We start from the raw sequence: 23,519 nt of genomic DNA, 5'->3' as shown, positions 1-23,519 counted from the left end.
TTCTCTGAAATGTAGCACCAGTGCTAGTTTTAAAGTGAAAATCATTTCCATTAACTTGCGGCTCAATTCCAATGATGAGAGAGAAATGTCAGCGCATCATTTTGCCCCACTTCCTGCTCTTGTGTTCGCACTTCAAAGACTGCTCATCACTTGATGCTCTTTTGTGGGCTGAATCAGGCCTTTTCTGTGTTGTGTTGGCATTAAATATAATGGCCTTTGACTTGTTCCAAGAGAAAAGCAGCCTCTTTGGACCATATTTCTTACTTGATCTGCAATGCTTTAATGTAAAACAAAAAACCTGATGATCACAAATGTGATCCCAGAACACTGGTTATCTGCCAAGAGTCAAACCGAGTTTGACTCAATGAATGACTGAAAGACAGCAGTGCAAACAGGACAGGCTGCTGGTGGCCAGTCTGTCAGTCAGTCAACATCTGGATGGAACGTTGGAACATGAGCCGCCCATTCGGCCCATCAAGCTTGTCCTGCCATTCAATTCAGTCGTGGCTAATCTTGTCTTAATTTTCCACTTTGTGTTCTGTAATCCTGAAGTACCAAGTCCTACCAGCTCCCTTCTGAATTTTCACCCCAAGCCTCACGTTTTTTTTGTGGCAGGTGGGGGGTGATGGGGAGAGTACTAGATGTCCCACTCCCCTTTGTGTGAGAAAAGGTTGTCCAGTGTCACCCTTGATGGACTTGGCTCTGCTTTTGAGGCCGCGCCTCCTTTTGTTTTTGATGGCAGAGTACAGAATGAGTGTCCACCTAATCTACCTTATCAAACATCTTCGCTTGATCACCTTTTTTAAGCTCCTCTCGCCCATGGAGTCTAAGGCTCCTGACCTGACAGTTGAGCCCTTTTGGCTGCTCGTTTCTGCAGAGCTTCCCTTGCATTTTCCCTTTCGAATCATTGACTGTAAAGATATTGGGTCTGACCTGGATGGCACAGTCGTTGGCACTGCTGCCTCACGGCTACAAACCACTCAGTGGCTGCCTATCAGCAGCCCCCTGAAAGCAGAGCAAGCTGCGAGGAGGAACGAGTCAGGAATTTAAGGCCATAAGACATGGGAGCAGAAATAGGCCACTCGGCCCATTGAGTCTGCTGCACCATTCGATCATGGCTGATTTTTTTTTTTCTCATCCCCACTCTCCCGTCTTTTCCCCATAACCCCTGATCCCCTTATTAATCAAGAACCTATCTATCTCTGCCTCAAAGACACTCAATGACCCGATCTCCACAGCCTTCTGCGGCAAAGAGTTTCGCAGATTCCCCACTCTCTGGCTGAAGAAATTCCTCCTCATCTCTGTTTTGAAGGATCATCCCTTGAGCCTGAGGTTGTGCCCTCTGATTCTAGTTGTCACTATCCAGGCCTCGCATTAGTCTAAAGTTTCAACGAGATCCCCCCTCATCCTTCTAAACTCCAATGACGACAGACCCAGATTTGTATTTTTATAATACAGGCTATTACGCAACTAGCCAGTGCACTTAAAATCTCCCTTCGTTCTGAGAATATGCTTTGATTTTTACAGTATTGCTTCTTGCCTTTTTCACGAAACTGAAAAGACTTGAGTTCTTTGAAGCTCTGACATGTTTCCAGCAGGTCCGAGATGGCAAAGCTTTGAGCATACAATGCACTGAAACGATTCTGATTGAACAGTTCTGTCTCTCCAATTCACACATCTTTTTCCCATTATGTGTTCAATTGCTTGAGGAGTCCTTCAAGCAGCCTTTCCAAAAACATGCTCTGATACGCACAGATTCTTGGAAACACTCCTGGCCCACGCAAAAAACAAAAGTCAAAAATTGTGAAGTGGAGTGATACTTGTTGATGAACGATATGCCATTGCTCTCTTAAATCCAAGGCTGCCTCTGTTGAGCTCTTGCAGTCTTGGTGGACTTTTTTTTGAATTTGTTGATAACTGAATGCTCATCTCGTCCTTGTACTGAAGAACATTACGGTGACACAGTGGTTAGCACTGCAGCCTCTCAGTGCCAGGGACCTGAGTTTAGTTCCTGGCTTGGGTCACTGTCTGTGTGCAGTTTGCACCTTCTCCCTGTGTCTGCATGGGTTTCTTCCAGGTGCTCCGGTTTCCTCCCACAGTCCGAAAGACGTGCTGGTTAGGCGGATTGGCCATTCCAAATTGACCTTTAGTGTCAAGAGGACTCACTAGAGTAAATGTGGACGGTTATGGGGACATAATGTGGGTGGAATCCTGATTGGTGCAATTTTGATGGGCCGAAGGGCCTCCTTCTGCACTGTATGATTCTAACGTTGATCTGTTCTGGCGATAATCATTTAGAGGGATCTAGCACAAACATTGCCTGAGTTACGATGAAGGTACATGATTGGAAACTTGTTGCATCTTTCCAATCTATCCAGTGAGCTGTTTACTCATGAATACTTATTTAGAACTCAGTTTTCAAGAAGAGAGAATCAGGATGGGTTTTATGGGCGGCACGGTCGCACATTGGTTAGCACTGCTGCTTCACAGTTCCAGGGACCTGGGTTTGATTCCTGGCGTGGGTCACTGTCTGTGTGGAGTTTGCACGTTCTCTTCGTGTCTGCATGGGTTTCCTCCGGGTGCTGCAGTTTCCTCCCACAGTCCAAAGATGCATGGGTTAGGTTGATTGGCCAGGCTAAATTGACTGTAGGTGCACAGTTTAGAGGATTCGTGGGTAAAATATGTATGGATATGGTGGTAGGGCCTGGGTGGGATTGTGGTCAGTGCAGACTCGATGGGCCAAAGGGCCTCTTTCTGAACTGTAGGGATTCTATGATTATCATGCTGATGATGTCTTTTTTTTGGAAAAAGTTTGGTACAGCAGGTTTTGTTTGGGGTGTCGGAATTGACTTTTTGTGGTATTGTGACAAAAACTGATGGAACACGTTATTGAATGGGGTGATTTGAGAAGAGCTATAGAATTGGTCTTTCTGAAGTTAGCTTGACCCCCATCGAGGTGTCCCATCTTTGCAAACCCCACAACTGCAATCTGGGAACCTGTTCTCGATTCACACATCCTTGGTCTTTCAAGAACATGTTTCTCCCAGGTTGGAGTTAGACTTTGGCCGGCGTTGACTTTTCTGCAGGTGTTAAACATGTCGGTCCCTGCTGCAACCCACAATTTCCAAATTGTGCCTTGCAGTCGAAACCCTGAGGGCAGATTGGCTGCCCAAACTGCACTCTCATCTGCAGATTAATTTACATCATTAGGAATTTGTCATTGATATTTATCTTCTCCTCTACCCACGTTTGATGTTGCTACCGAGGAGTTCCAACACACCTTGAGGAGTGGTTGGATGTGAGATTGGGAGGGGAGGTGACATTACTGAGGGAACAGCCCTGTACATTGGACAAGCAACCCTGCTCAAGAAGAAAGAGGCACTATTAATTTTGTTCAATTTATCCTGTACCAAATCACTGGAAGCCAAATAATGACTATAGGCAATGAACCTTAGGGTTGGTATGTTCCACGTTCTTGTTTGAATATTTTAGACTGTGTCGGCTACATTTTGAGAATGAGATCAAGTTCAGATTATGTTTTTTTCTGACTGACTGACTGATCTTGCTCCAATCATCCATTCAAACCAGGAGATGTACTCTTCATTTGATCTTCCCACATCCCAAGCCATGCACCAAAACACTGGCATTACCCAAACCTTTCCCATGTTTCCAGTGAGTTTGCGTCCTCCGCCTCCCCCGCCCAACCCTTTCTGTGACTCCCAGACTTCCTCCCTACGTCATTCACCACAACGTTACCCCAGTTTCAGCCTTGAAATTACGCTGGAATATGACCGCACAGAACTTTCGCCATTTGCATGACGTTCGTTTGCTATTTTTATGGGTGATGTGGTGATGCCGGCGTTGGACTGGGGTGGGGTGACAATAAGAAGTCTCACGACGCCAGATTAAAAAAATCCAACAGGTTTATTTGGAATCACGAGCATTCGGAGCACTGCCCCTTCAGCAGGTTAGCTTGAACCTCCACTCGCCTGATGAAGGAGCGCTGCTCCGAAAGCCAAATAACCATTATTGGATTTTAAGCTGGTGTTGTGAGACGACTTATTATTTTTCAGGAGATGTTGAACCTATTTGGAAACAAGTTAGCCACCCAGGAAAATAGACAAGTGAACGTAATGTGAATGAAACATCTGTGCAAACTTGGGACCAGATCATTTGAAGGGGGACAAGTTGAGTAAGCTCTTGATTCATGTGAAGTGACAGAGTGATTAACTAAGTGCTGTAAGCCACGCTTCAAATCGATCTGCATTGGAACGTCATAGCTTTGCGATCACAGTTAAAGAAGCTGTTTCAGGGATTGAAATATATCCTTTTTTTTGAAGGGTGCTGTTCCAGTTTGGCAAGACAGCTTATTGTTTCTTACCTCTTTGGATCTCTTTGAAGCCCATTATTGGCATGGGCAGCTGGTTGTCTCTTATCTGCAATCTCAATGCATTGTGCACATGAACAGTGAAAGCCCAAGTATTGTCTCAGAATAAATCTGCAATGTTTTCAGCACCGCATAAGTGTGTTGTTTGCACTTTTTGTTTACTTTGAAGCTGTGCCCGTTGCGAGGGCATGGTTGGGTGAGCGTTGGCAGCCCGCTCTGCAATGGTGTTGCATCGAAGCACCATTGTCCACCTCAGCTCAACCCCCAAGCTCTCCAGAGTCTCGCTGGGTTTGGGAGAAGCAGGAGCTGGAACCCTGGCACTCCCCAGCTGAGGCCCACAGACATTGGACGTCAACCTTGGCCCTGCCACCCACTGCCCAATCCCAGAGGAGCAAATTCAGCACAGGTGCGTTTGATAGCTTTGTCTCCAAGCTGTGACCTTGGGCCACTTTGGGTAAATCGACCAAGAATTTTTTTTTAAAAATCAGCAATAATGAAATAAGCACGCGACTAAAGATGGCTAAGTTGAGGGAGCTGATGAATACACACAAGTGTGGAGTGATAAACCCAGTCTGAGTGTTGTGTCTTGATCAGGATTAAGTGAAGGTGAGTTTTTCGACTGTGTGCCTGTTTTGCTGACCGATGACCCTCATGCTGTTCTGCAATGATTCCATGAGTATAACAAACACAGCAATCATGCATTAGAAAAGTTACCCAAAGAAAAATCTGTTTGGACTCGAAAAGCTGAATATCATTTTTTGTGTTTGTGTATCTAAGCTGGGTTTGAAATGTAGATCTTTTCCACTCCCCGTGGTTGTTTGTGTGCCTCTCTGAGAGATGATTGATTTATTTTTTTCCCACTGTAGCCCATTTTTATTGTATTCTGGTGTTCAGTAGTACTGTATACCTCTAGTTTTATGAAGAAATTATACACATTTGAAAATATCTGTATTAAAATGGTCTTGTTGAGAATAAAACGTGTGCTGTTTTACTTCTGATAGAAGCAGAAAATTGTTCCCCATCAGTAGCTGCTCGACATCTAACGTGGTCTGAGCAACTAATCAGTCCACTATTCATTCTTGTTGCAGAATCCCTACAATGCAGAAGGAGGCCATTCGACCCATCAGGTCTGCACTGACCAGAAACTGGCCTGATTCCCTTAACCCCACATATTTACCCTGCTAATCCCCCTAACACTGACGGGCAATTTAAGCATGGCCAATCCTGCTCACCCACTGCGGGAGGAAGCTGGAGCATCCAGAGAAAACCCACATGGACACGGGGAGAATGTGTGAACTCCACACAGACAGTGACCCAAGACAGGAATCGAACTTGGGATCCTGGCACGATGAGACAGCGATGCTAACCACTGTGCCACCCAGGGGTGGTAGAAATGATGGTGTTGCATCAAAGCACCAATGGTCAAAGTCTTCTGCAAACTTATTTCCTTACGTCGATTTCAGGCGTGACAATCGCCAGCTTGGCTCATTCAACATCAGTGTGGCCTCGAAATCAGAAGGTTGAACTGCCATTCCAAGGCTTGAGCATGTCATTTCATCTGCCACACTTGTTGGGAAGTGCTGCATGGTTTTCATTTCTTGGATGAGATAGTGAACAGGATCTGTGTGTGCTCCTTTGTGTGAGTGTGTTGTGTCTTAAAGATTTCATGGCAAAACATGAGAAGAAAGAAATTGTGGCCAACAGACTCTGTTCATCCAGCAAGAAACACCAGAAGGATGAACTGGCTGTTTGGGGCGACTCAACTGTGTGGAAATTTGTCTCAAAGAAGGAAGCAAAGTACAGTCCTCCAAGCCTGTGCTGATCAAGATGCTCTGACTAAACTAAAAAAACCTGCCTTTGCTCAGTTTGTATCCCTCTATTCCCTCCCTATTCTTGTACCCATCCAGATGCGTCCAATAATGTGCTTGCTTCCACCACCACCCCTGGCAGCATGTTCTAGGCACCCACCACTCTGTGTGAGAACTTACCCCACACATCTCTCTTAAACTTTCACCTTGAATATGTGCCCCCTTGAAATTGAAATTGACACTTCCACCCTGTCTATGTCTCTCATAATTTTGTAGACCTGTTTCAGGTCTCCCCTTCAGCCTCCATCTTTTCAGTGAAACCAATCCTAGTTTATTCAACCTGTATTCATAGCCAACACCCTCGAAACCAGGCAACATCCTGGTGAATCTTCTTTGCACTCTCTCCAAAGCTTCCATGTCCTTTTGGTAGTGTGGTGACCAGAACTGCACGCAATACTCCAAATGCAGCCAGACCAAAGATTTACATAGCTGCAACATGATTTCCCAATTCTTGTACTCAATGACCCGGTTGATGAAGGCAAATGTGCTGTATTTCACCTTGGCCCCCTGTGTTGCCACTTGAAGGGAACTGTGGACCTGCACACCCAGGTCTGCCCCATGTGTTTGTTAATGTCTCCTTTCATCTGACCACATTCCTAAGTAATTCATTGTGTTTGAAACGCTTCGGGATGGTTTTGTGAGAGTTGAGAAGGTGCTGTATCAATATTTGTGGCTGTTTCCCATGTGTAATCTGAAAACCATTTTCCCAAACCGAGCTCCCATACTTTTTCATCATAAAATCCCTACAGTGCAGAAGGAGGCCATTTGGCCCATCTAGTCTGCACCGACAACAATCCCACCCAGGCCCGATCCCCGTAACCTCACAAATTTACCCGACTAATCGCCCTGACACAAGGCCAATGGCCATTCAACCGAACCCCATTTGCTTTTGTGAACTGTTGATCTAGCTTTCTTTTGCTTCAATCAGCAGCAAAGAAAACACAAAGTGCAACCCAGATTGTGCAATGGTGGAACTGGACCTCATCCAGAATGCCTCTCCACTGTTACAGGTTCTAAAGGTTGTGTGTGATGTGTGTCCATATCTGTCGCTAATTTGTTTTGAGGGGTGGGAAATATCAGCATGTCCCAGACGAGGTAGTGAACCTTTGGCAGAAACAGAAAGTGCTGACCATACTCATGAGCTCAGGTACCACGTCTGGCAAGAGATAGAGTAAAAGCATCAGATCATAGGATCAGAAATTGCCAATACAGAAGAAAGCGGCTTGGTCAACTATGTTTTAGCTGATAAATAACCAACCTAATATCACTCACCAGGACAAAGAACAGTCCAGCACAGGAACAGGCCCTTCACCTCTCCAAACCTGCTCTGATCATGATGCTTGCCTAAACTAAAACCATATGCACTTCCAGAGTTCATATCCTTCCATTCCCATGCCATTCACGTATCTGTCTAGTTGCCCCTTAAATGCCGCGATCGTACCTGCTCCCACCACCCTGCCGGGTAGTGCATTCCAGATAGTCACCATCCTCTGTGTAAAAAAAACTTGCCTCACTCATCTCCTCTCAACTTTTCCCCATGCACCTTAAACCTATGTCCTCTAGTACTTGACCTTTCTACCCTAGAAAAGAGTATCTGATGTTCCACTCTGTCCATGCCACTCAATCTGATAAACCTCTATCGGGTCACCCCTCAACCTCCGTCATTCCAGCGAGAACAAACCGATTTTATCCAACCTCTCACAGCTAATACCTTCCGGACCAGGCAACATTCTGGTAAACCACGTCTAAATAGCCTCTCCAAACCATCCACATCCTTCAGCTTTGAGGTTGTAGCCTTGCTGATTCTGGCACATCAAGTGTATATCCAGGAACACTTTGAAAACGAGGATTTCAGCTTTCACGACTCTTTCAGAAAGTGGATTCCAGGCCCTATCATCCTCTAACTGGAAAACCTACCCTCCACACCCTGCTACCCCTATCCCTGTCCCTCTGTCAATGACATGAAGTCGGTACTATTGGTGATTGACCTTTCAATGAAAGATCCTGTCCACTCACTCAAAGGCCCTCATTTAATGCAGTTAAATCTATTCACAACCTCCTCCATTGTAACGATGACAGCCACAGCTTCTCAAATCTTTCCTGATGGGTAGAATTCTCAAGTCTTGGCAGTATCTTTGTCCAACCCTGTGAATCGAAAGATGAGGTGCTGTTCCTCAACCTTTGGTTGAACTTTCGTGGAGTAATACCAGAAGCCAAGATAAAATTTAGAGGGGGGTGGTGTTGGTGGGAATAACATAAGTGAACTGAAGTTCATGGGCGGCACGGTGGCACAATGGTTAGCACTGCTGCCTCACAGCACCAGGGACCCGGGTCTGATTCCAGCCTCAGGTCACTGTCTGTGTGGAGTCTGCACGTTCTCCCCGTCTTTGCGTGGGTTTCCTCCCGGTGGATTGGCAATGCGAAATTGCCACTGACTGTCAGGGTGATTAACAGGGTAAATACTCAGGGTTACGGGGATAGGACCTGTGTGGGATTGTTGTTGATGTGAGCTTGATGGGCTGAAGAGCCTCCTTCTGCATTGTCAGGATTGTATGATCTAAAAGTTCAGGATCCCATGTTTTGGTCTCAATTGAGGTGTTCCATAAAGTGGTCACCAAACTCCATGTGGTCTCCTTAAAGTAGAGGAAGCCACACTAAACCAATGCAAGTACATTGTTCCTTCTGGAAGGAGTGCTTCGGGTTCTGGAGGTTGCAAGGGGGGAAGTAAAAGGGTGTTGTGTCTTTTTATTCATTTGTGGGATGTGGGCAATCCATTTCCCATTCACTAATTACCCCTGAGAACATTGTTGGTGCACTGCCTTCTTGAACCACTGCGGTGTGTGTGGTAGGAACTCCTGCAGTGCTGTAGGAAGGGAGTTCCAGCAGATTGACCCAGAGACAATGAAGGAACAGTGATACTTTCAAGTCAGGATACTGAGCGACTTGGAGGGGAACTTGCAGCTGGTGTTCCCATGCATCTGCTGCCCTTTTCCTTCAAGGTGGTAGAAGTCACTGGTATGGAAGAAGCTGTCAAAGGAGCCTTGTTGAGTTGGTGCAGTGCAGCCTGCAGAAAGTACACACTGCTGCTTCTGTGAGCTTCAGTAGTTCCTTAGTTTCTGTGCCAGTGTGATAAGAGGCTGTCGAGATGGATTGTTGGGAGTGATTCAGGAGTGGATTAGGATGCCATGGAGTGAACAATCCCTTTGGAATGTCGGTGGGAGTAAGGCGGAGGGACGGCAGGGTCAGAAAATATGTATTTCATGTTGACAGAAATGGTGAAGGGAGTGGCACAGTGGTTAGCTGCCTCTCAGTGCCAGGGATCTGGGTTCAATTCCCAGTTCAGGTCACTGTGTGGAGTTTGCATGTTCTCCCCGTGTCTGCATGAGTTTCCTCTCAGTGCTCCGGTTTCCTCTCACAGTCCGAAAGACGTGCTGGTTCGGTGCATTGATCATGCTAAATTCTCCCTCAGTGTCCCCGAAAAGGCATCAGAGTGTGACGACCAGGGGATTTTCACACGAACTTCATTGCAATGTTAATGTACGCCTACTTGTGACACTAATAAATAAACTTTAAATTTTAAAACATTATTTAAGCACTGGGCTGCAAAATGACAAGGGGAACCTAAATTTATCTCTGGGAGGGAGGAAATTGGATGAGAAGAGAGTGCACAAAATCTGATGGATCCAGTTCAGGATACTACAAACTGAAGTGGAAAGGAATCCTTGCTCGTGGAAGATGGAAAGTGACATCTTTGGAACAGATGCAACTTAGAAACTTGGAAAATGGAACTTCCTCCTTCCAGGGAGAGGGAGGGGTGGAAAAAGTGTTAGCAATGAAGTGGTAGCATGCTGGCGATATTGGTTAGCAAGTGTCAAATTAGAAATAGAGATACAGATGTCAAGGCTGAGAAGAAGACGACATGGGCCATGTGAAGCCACGAGGAAGAGATAAATTTGAATCAGGTTAAGAACAGGAAGTGGCACTGATACAGTCACTGGATAAAGAGATGAAGGGGAAGGGAGAAACATGAGTGGAACTGGAACAATAAAGTTTCCATGCATCCCATGAAAGAGCCCCATCACAGGTCCTCCATTGTCTTTTCTTCCCATATTCCTGTCTTGATATTTGCTTAAAACTTGTTTTAGATTATAGAATTAGGATGATTTAAGAACATAAGAAATAGGAGCAGGAGTAGGCCATCTAGCCCTTCGAGCCTGCCCCGCCATTCAATAAGATCATGGCTGATCTGTCGTGGCTCAGTTCCACTTTCCCGCCCTCTCCCCATAACCCTTAATCCCCTCACTTATCAAAAATCCGTCAACCCGCGTCTTAAAAATATTTAGCGAGGCAGCCTTCACCACTTCAACGGGCAGAGAATTCCAGAGATTCACCACCCTTTGAGTGAAGAAGTTCCTCCTCAACTCTGTTCTAAACCGCTCCCCCCTTTATCGTGAGGCTGTGCCCCCTCGTCCTACTGTCCTTTCTGCGTGGGAAGAACCTCTCCACCTCTATCCTATCCATCCCATTCATCATCTTATATGTCTCAATGAGATCTCCCCTCATTCTTCTAAACTCTAACAAGTACAAGCCTAGTTTATTCAGCCTCTCCTCATAGCTCAACCCCCTCAACTCCGGCATCAGCCTAGTAAACCTCCTCTGCACTCCCTCCAAGGCCAAAATATCCTTGCGTAAGTGCGGCGACCAAAACTGCACACAGTACTCCAGCTGCGGCCTCACCAGTGCCCTGTACAGCTGCAGCAAGACCTCCCTACTTTTATATTCAATCCCCCTCGCTATGAAGGCCAGCATCCCATTCGCCTTCCTGACCACCTGCTGCACCTGCAGGCTGGGTTTTTGCGACTCATGCACAAGGACCCCGAGGTCCCTCTGCACCATCGCCTGCTGCAGTTTTTCGCCACGTAAGTAATAGTCCTTCCTACCATTATTCCTACCAAAGTGGACCACCTCGCACTTGGCAACATTAAATTCCATTTGCCAGTTCCTGCCCCATTCGCCCAGCCTATCTAGATCCTTCTGCAGACTCTCCACACCCACCGCGCAATTTGCCGTTCCACCAATCTTGGTGTCATCAGCAAATTTCGACACCATACACTCGGTTCCCTCCTCCAGATCATCGATATAAATGGTAAATAGCTGAGGCCCCAGCACCGACCCTTGGGGCACTCCACTAGTCACCAACCGCCAATCCAAATAGCACCCATTGACCCCCACTCTCTGCCTCCTATTTGACAGCCAATCCTCTATCCACGCTAACACCCTACCCCCCACTCCATGCCCCCTTACCTTCTGCAATAACCTCTTGTGAGGTACCTTGTCAAACGCCTTCTGAAAATCAAGAAAGACCACATCCACTGGCTCGCCTCTATCATTTCCAACATATAAATTCATATCATGTAGTAAGAATTGAAATATTAGATTTGTAGATTCCAATTCTGATTACTTGAAACATTAAGATAAAAGCAAATTACTGTGAATGCTGGAATCTGAAACACAATCAGAAAATGCTGGAAAATTTTAACATGTCTGACAGCATCTGTGGACAGAGAATCGAGCCAATGTTTTGAGAAAAACCCATATTTCCTCCTACTTCCCCTTGACAGTGACCTCATCACCAAACATCAAGCTTTCCTTAGCTTCCAACCTCACAGTCTCCCAACCCAGGACAACATGCTGCTATCTCCTTCCCAAAATCCAAACAGGACTGTCCAGATAGCCTCATCATGTCAGCCTGGATCTTCCTATCTTAACTCCATCCTCTGTCCTCTTGTCTAGGCCTTTCCCACCTACATCCATGATTCTTCTGATGCCCTATGTCATATCAATGACTTTCACTTACTTGATCCAAACCACCTGTTCTTAACCATGGATGTCCAGTCCCTTTCTCCCTCCATTCCCCACAGGATGGCCTGAGAGCTCTCCGCTTCTTCCTGGCTGAACTTGTTCTCACATTCAACAATTTCTTCTTGAACCTGTCTCACTTATTTCAAATAAAAGATGTGGCAACGGGTACCTGCATGGGTCCTAGTTATGCCTGTCTCTTTCTGGAGTTTGTGGTATATTCTCTGTTGCTCCCCTCTCACAACTCTTCTGCCAGTATGTTGATGACTTTTGGTGTTGCTTCATGCTTTTGTGTGAATCTGGAAAAAGTTAGCCATTTTGCTTCTAATTTCCACCCGTCTATCACGTTCACATGCCCCATCTCTGACACTTCCCTTCCTTGACCTCTCTGTCTCCATTGTCAGTGATAACCTAATCACTGTTATCCATTACAAGCTCACCGACTTCCACAGCGACATTGACTGCAGCTCTTCACACCCCACATCCTGTAAGGGCTCCATCTCATTCTCTCAGTTGTTTCAACTCTGTCGCATCTGTTCCTTATTCGTGTTTTCCCACCCACTGTAATTGACAGATCTCTCAACCATGTCCGACCCATCTCCCATGCCACTGCTCTCACTCCCTCCCCACGCAACCTCCCTTCCCTCGCTACCTCCCTTCCTTCTCCCTCCCAGAATCAGGATTGGTTTCCCCTTGTCCTCAGTTTTCAGCCCACCAGCCTTCGCATTCAAAGGATCCATCCTTGATTTCCACCAACTCCAGCATGATGCCAGCGCTGATGAAGGGCCTTCCATTTTGAAACCGTTGGCTCTAATTTCACTCCATGGATGCTGTCAAACCTACTGAGATTTCCCAGCATTTTCTGTTTTGGTGACCTGAAACATTGAACTATTTCATCTGTCTGTCTCTGTTTCTATCTCTCTCTTTCTCTTTGTCTGGCTCTCTGTTTATCTCTCTCTCTCTCACTCGATCCATTTATTTATCTTTCTCTCACTCTTCCCTTCTTTGTCTGTCTCACACTTTCTTTCTCTGTTCCTCTCCGTCTCACTCTCTGTTTCTCTCTGTCAGTCTGTATCTCTTTCTCTCGATCTGTCTCTTTCTACCTGCCTGTTTCTTTCGCTGTCTGCCTCTCTCTGTCCCCCTCTCCTCCAGTGTCTCAGTTAAAGGGATGCAGGAGCCATAAAATAAAGCTCTCTCTCTCTCTCCACCACTGCCCCCACCCCACACCCCACGAGAGGTGTGCTGTAGTCACAGCCACATGACAGAGATTTCCCTCTCTCTCTCACCCAGTGTGTGTCTCAGTCAGGGGTCTTCCAGCAGCCTTAGTGTGGAAGACTCTGTCTCTCCCCCAGTGTGTCTCAGCCAATGGTGTGTCTCCAGCAGCAGCTCTGGCGCTGGCTGTCTCTGTGTCTCTCCCCCAGTGTGTGTCAGTCAGAGGTGTGGACAGCAGCAGCTGTGGAGCTATCTCTCTCTCTCTGAGTCTCTCCTTCTCTCTCACAGTGTGTGTTTCAGTCAGAGGTGTGTACAGCAACAGCTGTGTCTCTGTCTCTCTCTCTCTCTCTGTCTGTCTCCCAGCGTGTCTCAGTCAGAGGTGTGTCGCAGCGCACACTGTGGAGCTCTCTCTGTCTCCCTCTCTCCCAGTGTGTGTCAGTCAGAGGTGTGTAGCAGCAGCCTCACTGTGGAGCTCTCTCTCTTTCGGTCTCTGTCTCTGTGTCTCCCAGTGTGTCGGCGTTGGACGAGAGTAAACACAGTAAGAAGTGTGACAACACCAGGTTTAAGTTCGCCCGACGGAGAGATAAATCTCGAAAGCTTGTGAGTTTACTTTCAAATGAATCGGTTGGACTTAAACCTGGCGTTGTCAGACTTCTTACTGTGTTCTCCCAGTGTGTGTCAGTCAGAGGTGTGTAGTAGCAGCCACATTGTGGAGCTGTCTGTCTGTCTCTCCCAGTGTGTGTCAGGCAGGTGTTTGCAGCAACAGCTGTGGAGCCGGGGTCCTTGCTGCCCAGGCCCCGCCCCGAGAAACCGCTCTATCTGCGACACAGGGAGGGGCTGTCTGATTCCAGCGCCTGACGCCAGTGCAAAGAAGCCAAACTTCCCCGTCGCTTCAGACTCGCAGATTTGCAACTGAACTTCTCCTGGGTTAAAAACAAAACCAGAAGTGGAGTTGGATCGATAAAGGGGAGAAATAGCGGCAGGCGGGTGGAGGTGGACAGCTGTCGGAGCAGGTCCTGGGGGGGCTGCCTGTATCAAAGATGGCGGCGGTGAAGTTGGGTTGCTGGATCCTGGCCTCAAGGTGAGTCTGGAACTGTCACCTCCCAGCCCAGTGAGGGGGCATGGCCCAGTGATATTATCACCAGGCTGTTAATATAGATACTCAGCTCATGTCCTGGGAACCCGGGGTCAAATCTCAGCACAGGAGATGGTGAAATTTGAATTAAGAATCTCCTGGTGACAATGGAGCCCATTGTTGGAAAAACCCATCTGGTTCACCAATGTCCTTTAGGGAAGGAAATCTGCCAGCCTGACCCGGTCTGGCCTACATGTGACTCCAGAGCCACAGTGATGTGGTTGACTCTCAACTGCAAGAACAACAAGGGATGGGCAATAAATGCTGACCCAGCCAGCAATGCCCGTGTTTCTCGAATGAACACAAATAGAACATTCTCCAATTCATCTGATTACCGCACCATCGAGTTCAGCAAGGGCGCACATGCCTCCCAAGTCAGGCCCCCTCCACAGACCTGACTGTGGGGTGCGCACAGTGGTTAGCGCTGCTGCCTCACAGTGGCAGAATCAAAATCAGTTTGCAAGACTGTACTGTTTTTCTGGACCAGCTAGAATATATTACTAAAACAATTCAAAATGAGCTGATAACAACAGTTTAAGGCTATTTTCAAATAAATAGTTTTAACAAGCCTCATTTAATTCCCGGCTTGGGTTACTGTCCGTTTAGAGTTTCTCCCTGTGTCTACGTGGGTTTCCTCCAGGTGCTCTGGTTTCTTCCCACAGTCCGAAAGACGTGCTGGTTGGGTGGATTGACCCGAACGGGCTCAGGAGTGTGGCGACTGGGGGAGTCTCAAAGTAACTCCGTTGCACTGTTTATGTAAGCCCTACTTGTGCCTAATAAATAAACTTTACTGTTCCCAGCAGAGACCGTGTTTCAATGATAATATCTCTTGGATTCATTGGGCAACAACATCATGTATAGGATTCTCCAACAGCATCTTTCAAATCCACAACTACTGAAGTTGTAGGGGGAAGTTCACAGGAGATGCGTCAGGATGTTTCTAACACAGAGAGTGGTGGGTGCCTGGAATGTGTTGCCAGAGGAGGGGGTGGAAGCACCCCACTTTAGCAACATGTAAGAGACATCTGGATGGGTACATGAATAGGGAGGGAATAGAGGGATGCCGAGCTAATAAGGACAGAAGATGTTTTTTGAGTTTAGTTCAGGCACCATGATGTGCACGGGGTTGGAGGGCTGTTTCCCCGCTGTACTTTTTGTTCCTTGTTTGTCTGGAAGCACAAGGGCAGCAGATATCTGGGAACAAGACCACCTGTCAGTGCCTCCTCCAAGCCCCAGACCACCCTGACCTGGAAATATATCACCGCTCCTTCACTATCGCAGGGTCAAAATCGTCAGACTCCCTCCCTAACAACACTGTGGGCACACCAACATCAGAAGGACTGCGGCGGTTCAAGAAGGCAGATCACCACCACCCTCATTGTCACAGGAGGCTGTGGAGGCCAAGTCATTGAGTATATTTAAGACAAAGATAGATCGGTTGTTGAAGAACAGAAGTGGTGAGGGGGTGCACCAAGGAAGATCCTGGGGGACAGCAGAGGTAACGATATGGAAGTGCGAAAGATAAGCCATTGCTGGCGATCCTTTGGTTCAGATGAGAGAATAACGTAATTATCATTTACTGGGACAAACAATCACTTTGTTCGTATCGTGCATTTCAATTTGTTTGTGTTGGTGTTAGTTTTGCATGGCGGTGGGAGTGGGGGTCCATCATATCTCCAGCTAAGAGGCAGGCCACTTGGTCCAAGAGATCCCTATCTCGATTTGTACCACACCCAGACCTCCTTAGTTAATGAAAAAATGCAGTGCCACAAGTACATGCAGCCCCTGGATGAGAGAGAGAATCGTCCAGTGCAGCAGGAGGCCATTCAGCCCATCAAGTCTGCACCGACTCTCTGATAGAGCATCCCACCCAGCCCCTATCCCTGTAACCCCATGTATTTACCCCTCTTCTCCTCCTAACCTGAGGGGCAATATTTCATGGCCAGTCCACCCAACCTGCATATCTTTAGAGTGTGGGAGGAAACCCAGGCAGACACTGGGAGAACATGCACACTCCACATAGACACCGGAGGCTGGAATTGAACACGGGTCCCTGGCGCTGTGAGGCAGCAGTGCTAACCATTGTGTCACCTGTAATGGTGATTGACAGTCTGTGTGAAGTTTGCACATTCTCCCTGGGTTTGTGTGGGTTTTCTCTGGGTGCTCTGGTTTACTCCCACAGTCCAAAGATGTGTGGGTGAGGTTGATTGACTGTGCTAAATATACCCTAGAGTCTGGTTATTAGCAGGGTAAATATGTGGGGTTACGGGGATAGGGCCTGGGTGGGATTGTGGTCGGTACAGACTCGATGGGCCAAATGGCCTCCTTCTGCACTGTAGGGATTCGATGGGCTGTTTACTGCATTGGCAGCAAATTGCAATTTTAACACCTGTATAACAACATTCTATTCTCATTCTAAAACTGGCAACTTGAATCTGAAGGAGAACGTTTATTTTTGTGGCAGAGCATTGGAATGTCTTCCCTACATCGTTTTCACGAGCTGAACTTTACTGCGAACTTAACTTCTCTTTTTCAGAATACACACAGCCCACATGGTGAGAAGTTTTTGCTGCAACAACCGATGGAGTGGGAAGCTCCCAGGATATCAAAAGATTCTACGACCATCACCATCATTCTCCATTCCCTGTAAGCTATTGAAAATACCATGTTTTTTCCTCCAATCAGTTATTTATTTATTCGTCACAAGTAAGGCTGAGATTAACACAGCAATGAAGCTACTGTGAAAATCTCCGAGTTGCCACACCCCAGCGCTTGTTCGGGTACTTGGAGGGAGAATTTAGCACGGTCAGTGCACTCTAAACAGCACGTATTTTGGATTGTGGTTGGAAACCAGAGCAACTGGAGGAAACCCACGCAGATATGGGGAGAACGTGCAGCTTCCACACAGACAGTGACCTCTTTCGGGAATCTGGCACTGTGAGGCTGCAGTGCGAAGCACTCTGCCACTGTATTATCCTCTTGGGGTATCACTCTTGGGATACGAGCAAGCATCTTTGGAAAGACTCACATTTATTTCCCTCCCCTAATTGAGAAGATGATGATGATTCTTGAGCTGCAACTTTTCTGTTGCGTTTTGACAGAACTGGGCGGGAGATGAAGAGACAACCACATGACAGTGGGTCTGGAGTGAGATGTAGGCAAGGTCGGGTAAGAATGGCAGGCTTCCTTCCCAGAAGGATGTGTTTAATAACTCGAGGTGACGGAATGTGTCAGCGATTAACTATGAGGGTTAATTAACAATAAGAAATATATGCACCAAGGGTTGAATGCCACAACTAATACAGGTCCACTGACAATATGCTAACTCCAGCTGAACCTCTCCAGCCCTGGGACTGCACTCCCCGAGTTCTGATTGGCTCAGGTTCACAGGCTTGCACTTCATTAGCTCCAATCTGATCATGTGGCTTGCGAAGGCTCATCTCTTAAAGGGACCATGCTACCACAATGTGTGTGAAGCAGATGGGTTTTTAATGACCATCAGTAGTTTCCCCGTCACCAGTACTGAGACCAGCAGTTCTGATCCCAGATTGACTCCGTGAGCCAAATTTATATTCTTTGCCTTTTGTGGTGGGAATTGAACATGTGTCCACGGATAATTCGCCCAGACCTCTGAGATCACTGATCCAGCGATGTAACCACCTCGCTACAGTTCCCAACACCAGCTGAGGATTTAGTCAGGGCTAATCTAACCATTTCATTTTGACATTCAATGGCATTGCCATTGCTGAATCCCCCACAATCAACATCCTGATGGGGGGGGTTACCACTGACCAGAAACTGAACTGCACCCAGCCATATAAATATTGAGGCAACAAGAGCAGGTCAGAGGTTAGGAATTCTGCACCTCCTGACTCCCCAGAGCTGGTCCACCATCTCCAAGGCACAAGTTCAGGAGTGTGATGGAATACTCTCCACTTGCCTGGATGGGTGCAACTCCAACAACACTCAAGAAGCTTGACACCATCCAGGACAAAGCAGCCCCGCCCCATGATTGACACCACATTCACTTCCTCGACCACTGATCAACAGCAGCAGCATTGTGTACCATTTACACTGTAGGAACTCACTCAGACTCCTCAGACAGCACCTTCCAGAACCACAACCACTACCATCTCGAAGGACGAGGGCAGTAGACAACTTGGAAACCCACCATCTGGAGGCTTCCCTCCAAGCCACTCACTATCCTGATTTGGAACTACATCAGTCCTTCCTTCACTGTGCCATTGGGTCAAATCCTGGTAGTCCCTCTCTAACAGCACTTTGGGTGTACTTAGAGTAAGAATTCTCACAACACCAGGTTAAAGACCAACAGGTTTATTTGGCAGCACGAGCTTTTGGAGTCTGAGGCTCCTTCTTCAGGTGAGTGAGGAGTTGTGTTCAGAAACAGGCCATATACATGTACAAACTCCATTTACAAGATAATGGTTGGAATGCAAGGCTTTACAGGGAATCAAATTTTAAAGGTGCAGACTATGTGATTGGGGAGAGCATTAAGTGCAGGTTAAAGAGATGTGTATTGTCTCCAGCTAGGACAGCTCGTGAGATTTTGCAAGTCCAGGCAAGTCATGGGGGTAACAGATCGTGTGACGTGAACCCAAGATCCCGGTTGAGGCCGTCCTCATGTGTGCGGAACTTGGCTATCAGTCTCTGCTCAGCGATGTACCGACACCACAGGGATTGTAGCAGTTCAACAAGGCGGCTCACTGCCATCTCAAGGGGCAATTAGGGATGGGCAACAAACGCAAACCTAGTCAACAGCGCCCACACTCCAAGAAAGAATTTTTTTTTAAAAAACCTGGGTGCTTCATAGGAGCATTAGAAAGCAAAATTGAGACTCACCCACATGGAGAAATGTTTGGAGAGATGACCAAAAACTTGGTCAGAGTGGGAGATTTTCTGGAGGGTCTTAAAGGGAGAGAGAGAGAGAGAGTTATAGAGAAAGAGAGAGGGGTGGAGAGGTTTAGAGAAGGCATTCTGGATCACACACCTTCACAGCTGAAGATTTTGGCGATGGGGCTGGAGAAGATTGCCAGGATAGGGAGAGACTGGGTGGAATCTGATTCAAGTCGAAGGTCACGTACCAACCAACTCAAGAATAGCTTCTTCCCTGCTGCCATCAGATTTTTGAATGGACCTGCCTCGCACGAAGTTGATCTTTCCCTACACCTCATTCTGCATCCTCTTGGAACATCGAACAGTACAGCACAGTACAGGCCCTTCGGCCCTCGATGTTGTGCTGAGTTATGTCTGAACCCAAAATCAAACTAACCCACTCCCTATCATTCTGCTGTGCTCCATGTGCCTATCCAATAAGCAATGTATTCCACACCCCAACCACTCGTTGTTTCCTTCTCTATGAACGGTATGCTTTGTCTGTATAGCGCGCAAGAAACAATACTTTTCAGAGAATTACAGAATTCCTACAATGCAAAAGGAGGCCATTTGGCCCATTGAGTTTGCACTGACCATTATTCCACCCAAGCCCCATCCCTGTCATCCCCCTGATACAAGGGTCAATTTAGCATGGCCAATCGACCTAACCCGCACATCTTTGAAGTGTGGGAGGAAACCGGAGCACCTGGAGGAAACCCACGCAGGTACGGGGAGAACATGCAGACTCCGCACAGACAGCCACCCAAGCCGGGAATTGAACCCGGGTCCCTGGCGCTGTGAGGCGACAGTGCTAACCACTGTGTCATCGTGTATACCAATACATGTGACAATAATAAATCAGATCAAACCCAGGCAGAGAATAAAGGAATTTGGAATAGAGCGTTCTGGACAATAATAAATAAATTCTTTGGAAGAGGGAACACAGGCACAAAGGGCCAAATGGTCTGCAGGCAGTGCGCTGGCAAGAGATATTCTCTGCGAGTGTAAATAATATCTGATGACCCTTCCCCCTCCCAGCAGTCCTGAGCTGACTATTTGCAGCAGTTTAATTACTGTGCCACTGTTTGTGCTGAATCATGCCTCCTCTCACATGTCTGATCTAATGTTGATTCTGTTCTGTGGCCCTCAGGCTGCTGCCGAGCAATGCCAGTGACAATGGAAGAACTTTAATTATAATCATTATGGAGCTGCTTGGCAAACCTTCCTTTCTGAGAGAAGCCAATCGCTGTGCCTCCTTTCAGAGGGGTAACCTGTGTTTAATCTCTCTGTCTCTCTCTCTCTCTCTCTCTCGTGTGTGTGTGCATTGCACACGTGTACACCCGGCAAGCTGCAGAGATGGGCAGAGGGCCAGCCCCAAGGCAGAGGCGTGACTCATGTCACACTTGTCTCTCCAAGTTGCTGAGGCAATGGAACCCGACCAGGTGGCTGACCACTGCCATAATAAATAGCGCTGGTGGGGGTGGAAGCGAGTGGGGGGGGGGGTGGGGGGGGGGCATTGTGGGACCTGTCCGATCGGGTTACCAAAGCCAATCCCTTGAGCAGGAAAGCACAGTTCGTCAACCTTCTGGCCTCCTCCTCGGAGTTTGTAGGAAGGAATAATCAAGGAGTCTTTGAGTCCGTGTCAGGCTTCAGCGCGGGGTGTGGAATGCGCTGATAGTGGAATCGGACACTTTAGGAACTTTCAAGCAGTTATTGGACAGGCACATGGAGCACACCAGAATAATAGGGAGTGGGACAGCTTGATTTTGGGATTGGACATGGTTCGGCACAATGTTGAGGGCCGAAGGGCCTGTACTGGACTGTGCTGTACTGTTCTAAGTTCTCTGTTCAGTGGCACAGGGGACGACACGGTGGCACAGTGAGTTAGCACTGCTGCCTCACACCGGCAGGGACCCGGGTTCCATTCTCGGCTTGGGTCACTGCCTGTGTGGAGTTTGCACGTTCTCCCTGTGTCTGCATGGGTTTCCTCCAGGTGCCTCGGTTTCCTCCCACAGTCTGAAAGACCTGCTGGTAAGGGTGCATTGACCTGAACAGGCGCCGGAGTGTGGCGACTAGGGGAGTTTCACAGTAACTTCTTTGCGGTGTTAAGTGTAAGCCTTACTTGTGACTAATAAATAAACTTCAACTTAAAAACGGTTTGATTTACACATGCATGGGGGAGAATCAGTCTGGACCCAGTGAAGTCCAGTCTGTATCTCGGCTGATTCTGAAGATACTTATCCTGTTCTCTGGAGTCCAGAATATTGTAATACAGGATTTCATTGATACCAATAGCTTGAAGTGATCACATTGGGTGGGTCTGTTGTCCTGGGTGCTTCATGGTCATCGGTTGCGTCCAGCTATCCTTGTCTGTCTATGATACAGAAGTGAATGCATGTGATAAATGGGTTTTGATGGTGTGATAAATGTCCCATCGTCCCAGTTTCTGGGAACAATGGCTTCTCCAGACTCTGGGGCCTTCGTATTGATTCTGTATTGTTTACCAAGGCTTTGAAATAATCTCACCTGTAAAGTGTTGGCAGTCTGAGATGTTAATTGGATATGTCTGAACTGCAGTTACAATGGATCCTGTGTTTTAACCCTTTCTTAAACACTCCTCAGACACTCCTACTCCTGCTATTCCATGCCACATCCTGGATTTGCCCCAATACTGGATTCTGCCCAACTGCAGAGCTGCAGTTCTCTTAAATTCAGATGCTGTGATGTTTCCTTCGGAACATTTTTATGGTCCATTTTATGGCCTGTGCTAGTACTGCCATATTGAGGCACCACAGTTCCATCACAGACTCAAAACTACACAGCGTGGCGTGGTGGGTTAGCACTGCTGTCTCACAGCACCAGGGACCAGGTTCAATTCCGGACTCACGCGAATGTTTCTGTGCTTTCCTTCTCTCTGTACAGTATGCATCATCTGGAGAGCATGCAAGAAACAATACCTTTCTCGGTATACTAATAGATGCGACAATAATACATCAAATCAAATCAAATGTCTGTGTGGAGTTTACACACTCTACCCGTGTCTGCGTGGGTTTTCTCTCAGTGCCCCAGTTTCGTCCCACACTCCAAAGATGTGCGAGTTGGGTGGATTGGCCATGATAAATTGTCTGAGTGTCGTTCAGGTGGATATGTGGGTGTGTGTGTATGTGTGTGTCTGAATGTGGGTCAGTGCGCCTATGTGTGTGTCTGTTTGTGTGCTTGCGGCTGTGTGCATGTATGTGTGTGAGTGTGCGTACCTGTGTGTGTGCATGCATGCGTGTGTGTGTGCGACTGTGTGTGTCTAAGTGTGCTTGCACCTGTATGTGTGTGTGTATATTTGTGTGTGCTGTGTGCACGTGTGTGGGTGTGTATGTGTGCTTGTACCTGTATGCGTGTGTGTATGTGTGTGCGTGCGTGTGTATCTGTGTGCGCGTGCCTGCCTGTGTGTATATGTGTGTGTGCCTCTGTGTGTGTGTGTGTGTGTGCATGTCTGTATGTTTGCACCTGCGTGTGTGTCTGTATGTTTGCAAGTGCCTGTGTGTGTGAATATGTTTGTGTGCCTGCGTGTGTGCACCTGTATGCGTGTGTGTGCGTGCACGTGCGTGTCTGTGTGTGTGAGTTAATCCATGTGAGTGAACTCAGTGACGAATACAGCCAGTCTGATTGCAGCTATCAGCAACGATTACCCAGCTTACAGAACATGTCTTCTGTCAATGACGTGAGTGGGCCAAACAGAAAAATACATTCACTTAAAATAAGTCAGAGCATTTTGAACTTCCTTCCAAAGCTGCAATAAAATGAGAAGTGAGCGAGACCTCGGGCAGTAGAATGAATCATTGTGACTGAACTGAATTCAGCTGTAATCGTGTCTTGGTTCTGGGGGGGATTGTAGCTATTTATGCCAAAGCTGATTACACTGGATCATCGATAATTTCTTCCCCTCATTGAGCGACAGTTCCTTTTGGGTGTTGTTTTACGGAGCTGGAAGTTTGATGCCATGTTGGCAGCTTGCATTGGTCGTGCTTAGACGATATAAAGTGGTTTTCACAGCAACCTGAGCCTCCTCACTCACTTCAGCCCCAAATGTCTGCCAGGTCCCTGCTGCTGCTGCTGCTGTCCTGTCATCAGCCACAAGGTGGGGCTCTCGTGGCACGGTGTGCAGCATTCC

General features: G+C 47.3%; 1 protein-coding gene across 1 annotated transcript in view; it reads left to right on the top strand.

Annotated features, from left to right (window-relative positions):
* The first annotated feature begins 14,299 nt into the window (after positions 1–14,299).
* The window catches only part of LOC145361300 (NFU1 iron-sulfur cluster scaffold homolog, mitochondrial-like), a 30,084-nt gene continuing 20,864 nt past the window's right edge, over positions 14,300–23,519 (top strand). The window contains exons 1-2 of the mRNA XM_080216952.1: positions 14,300–14,407; positions 16,998–17,107. Coding sequence (XP_080073078.1) covers positions 14,367–14,407; positions 16,998–17,107 — 151 coding nt within the window. The 5' untranslated portion in view covers positions 14,300–14,366. The remainder of the gene's footprint in view (positions 14,408–16,997; positions 17,108–23,519) is intronic.

Source organism: Carcharhinus amblyrhynchos, chromosome 34, assembly GCF_965287045.1.
Source record: "Carcharhinus amblyrhynchos chromosome 34, sCarAmb.v2.hapA, whole genome shotgun sequence".
NCBI classification, from domain to species: domain Eukaryota; kingdom Metazoa; phylum Chordata; class Chondrichthyes; order Carcharhiniformes; family Carcharhinidae; genus Carcharhinus; species Carcharhinus amblyrhynchos.
Note: the sequence above shows the minus strand (reverse complement) of the source record. Positions and strands in the feature narration are given on the sequence as shown.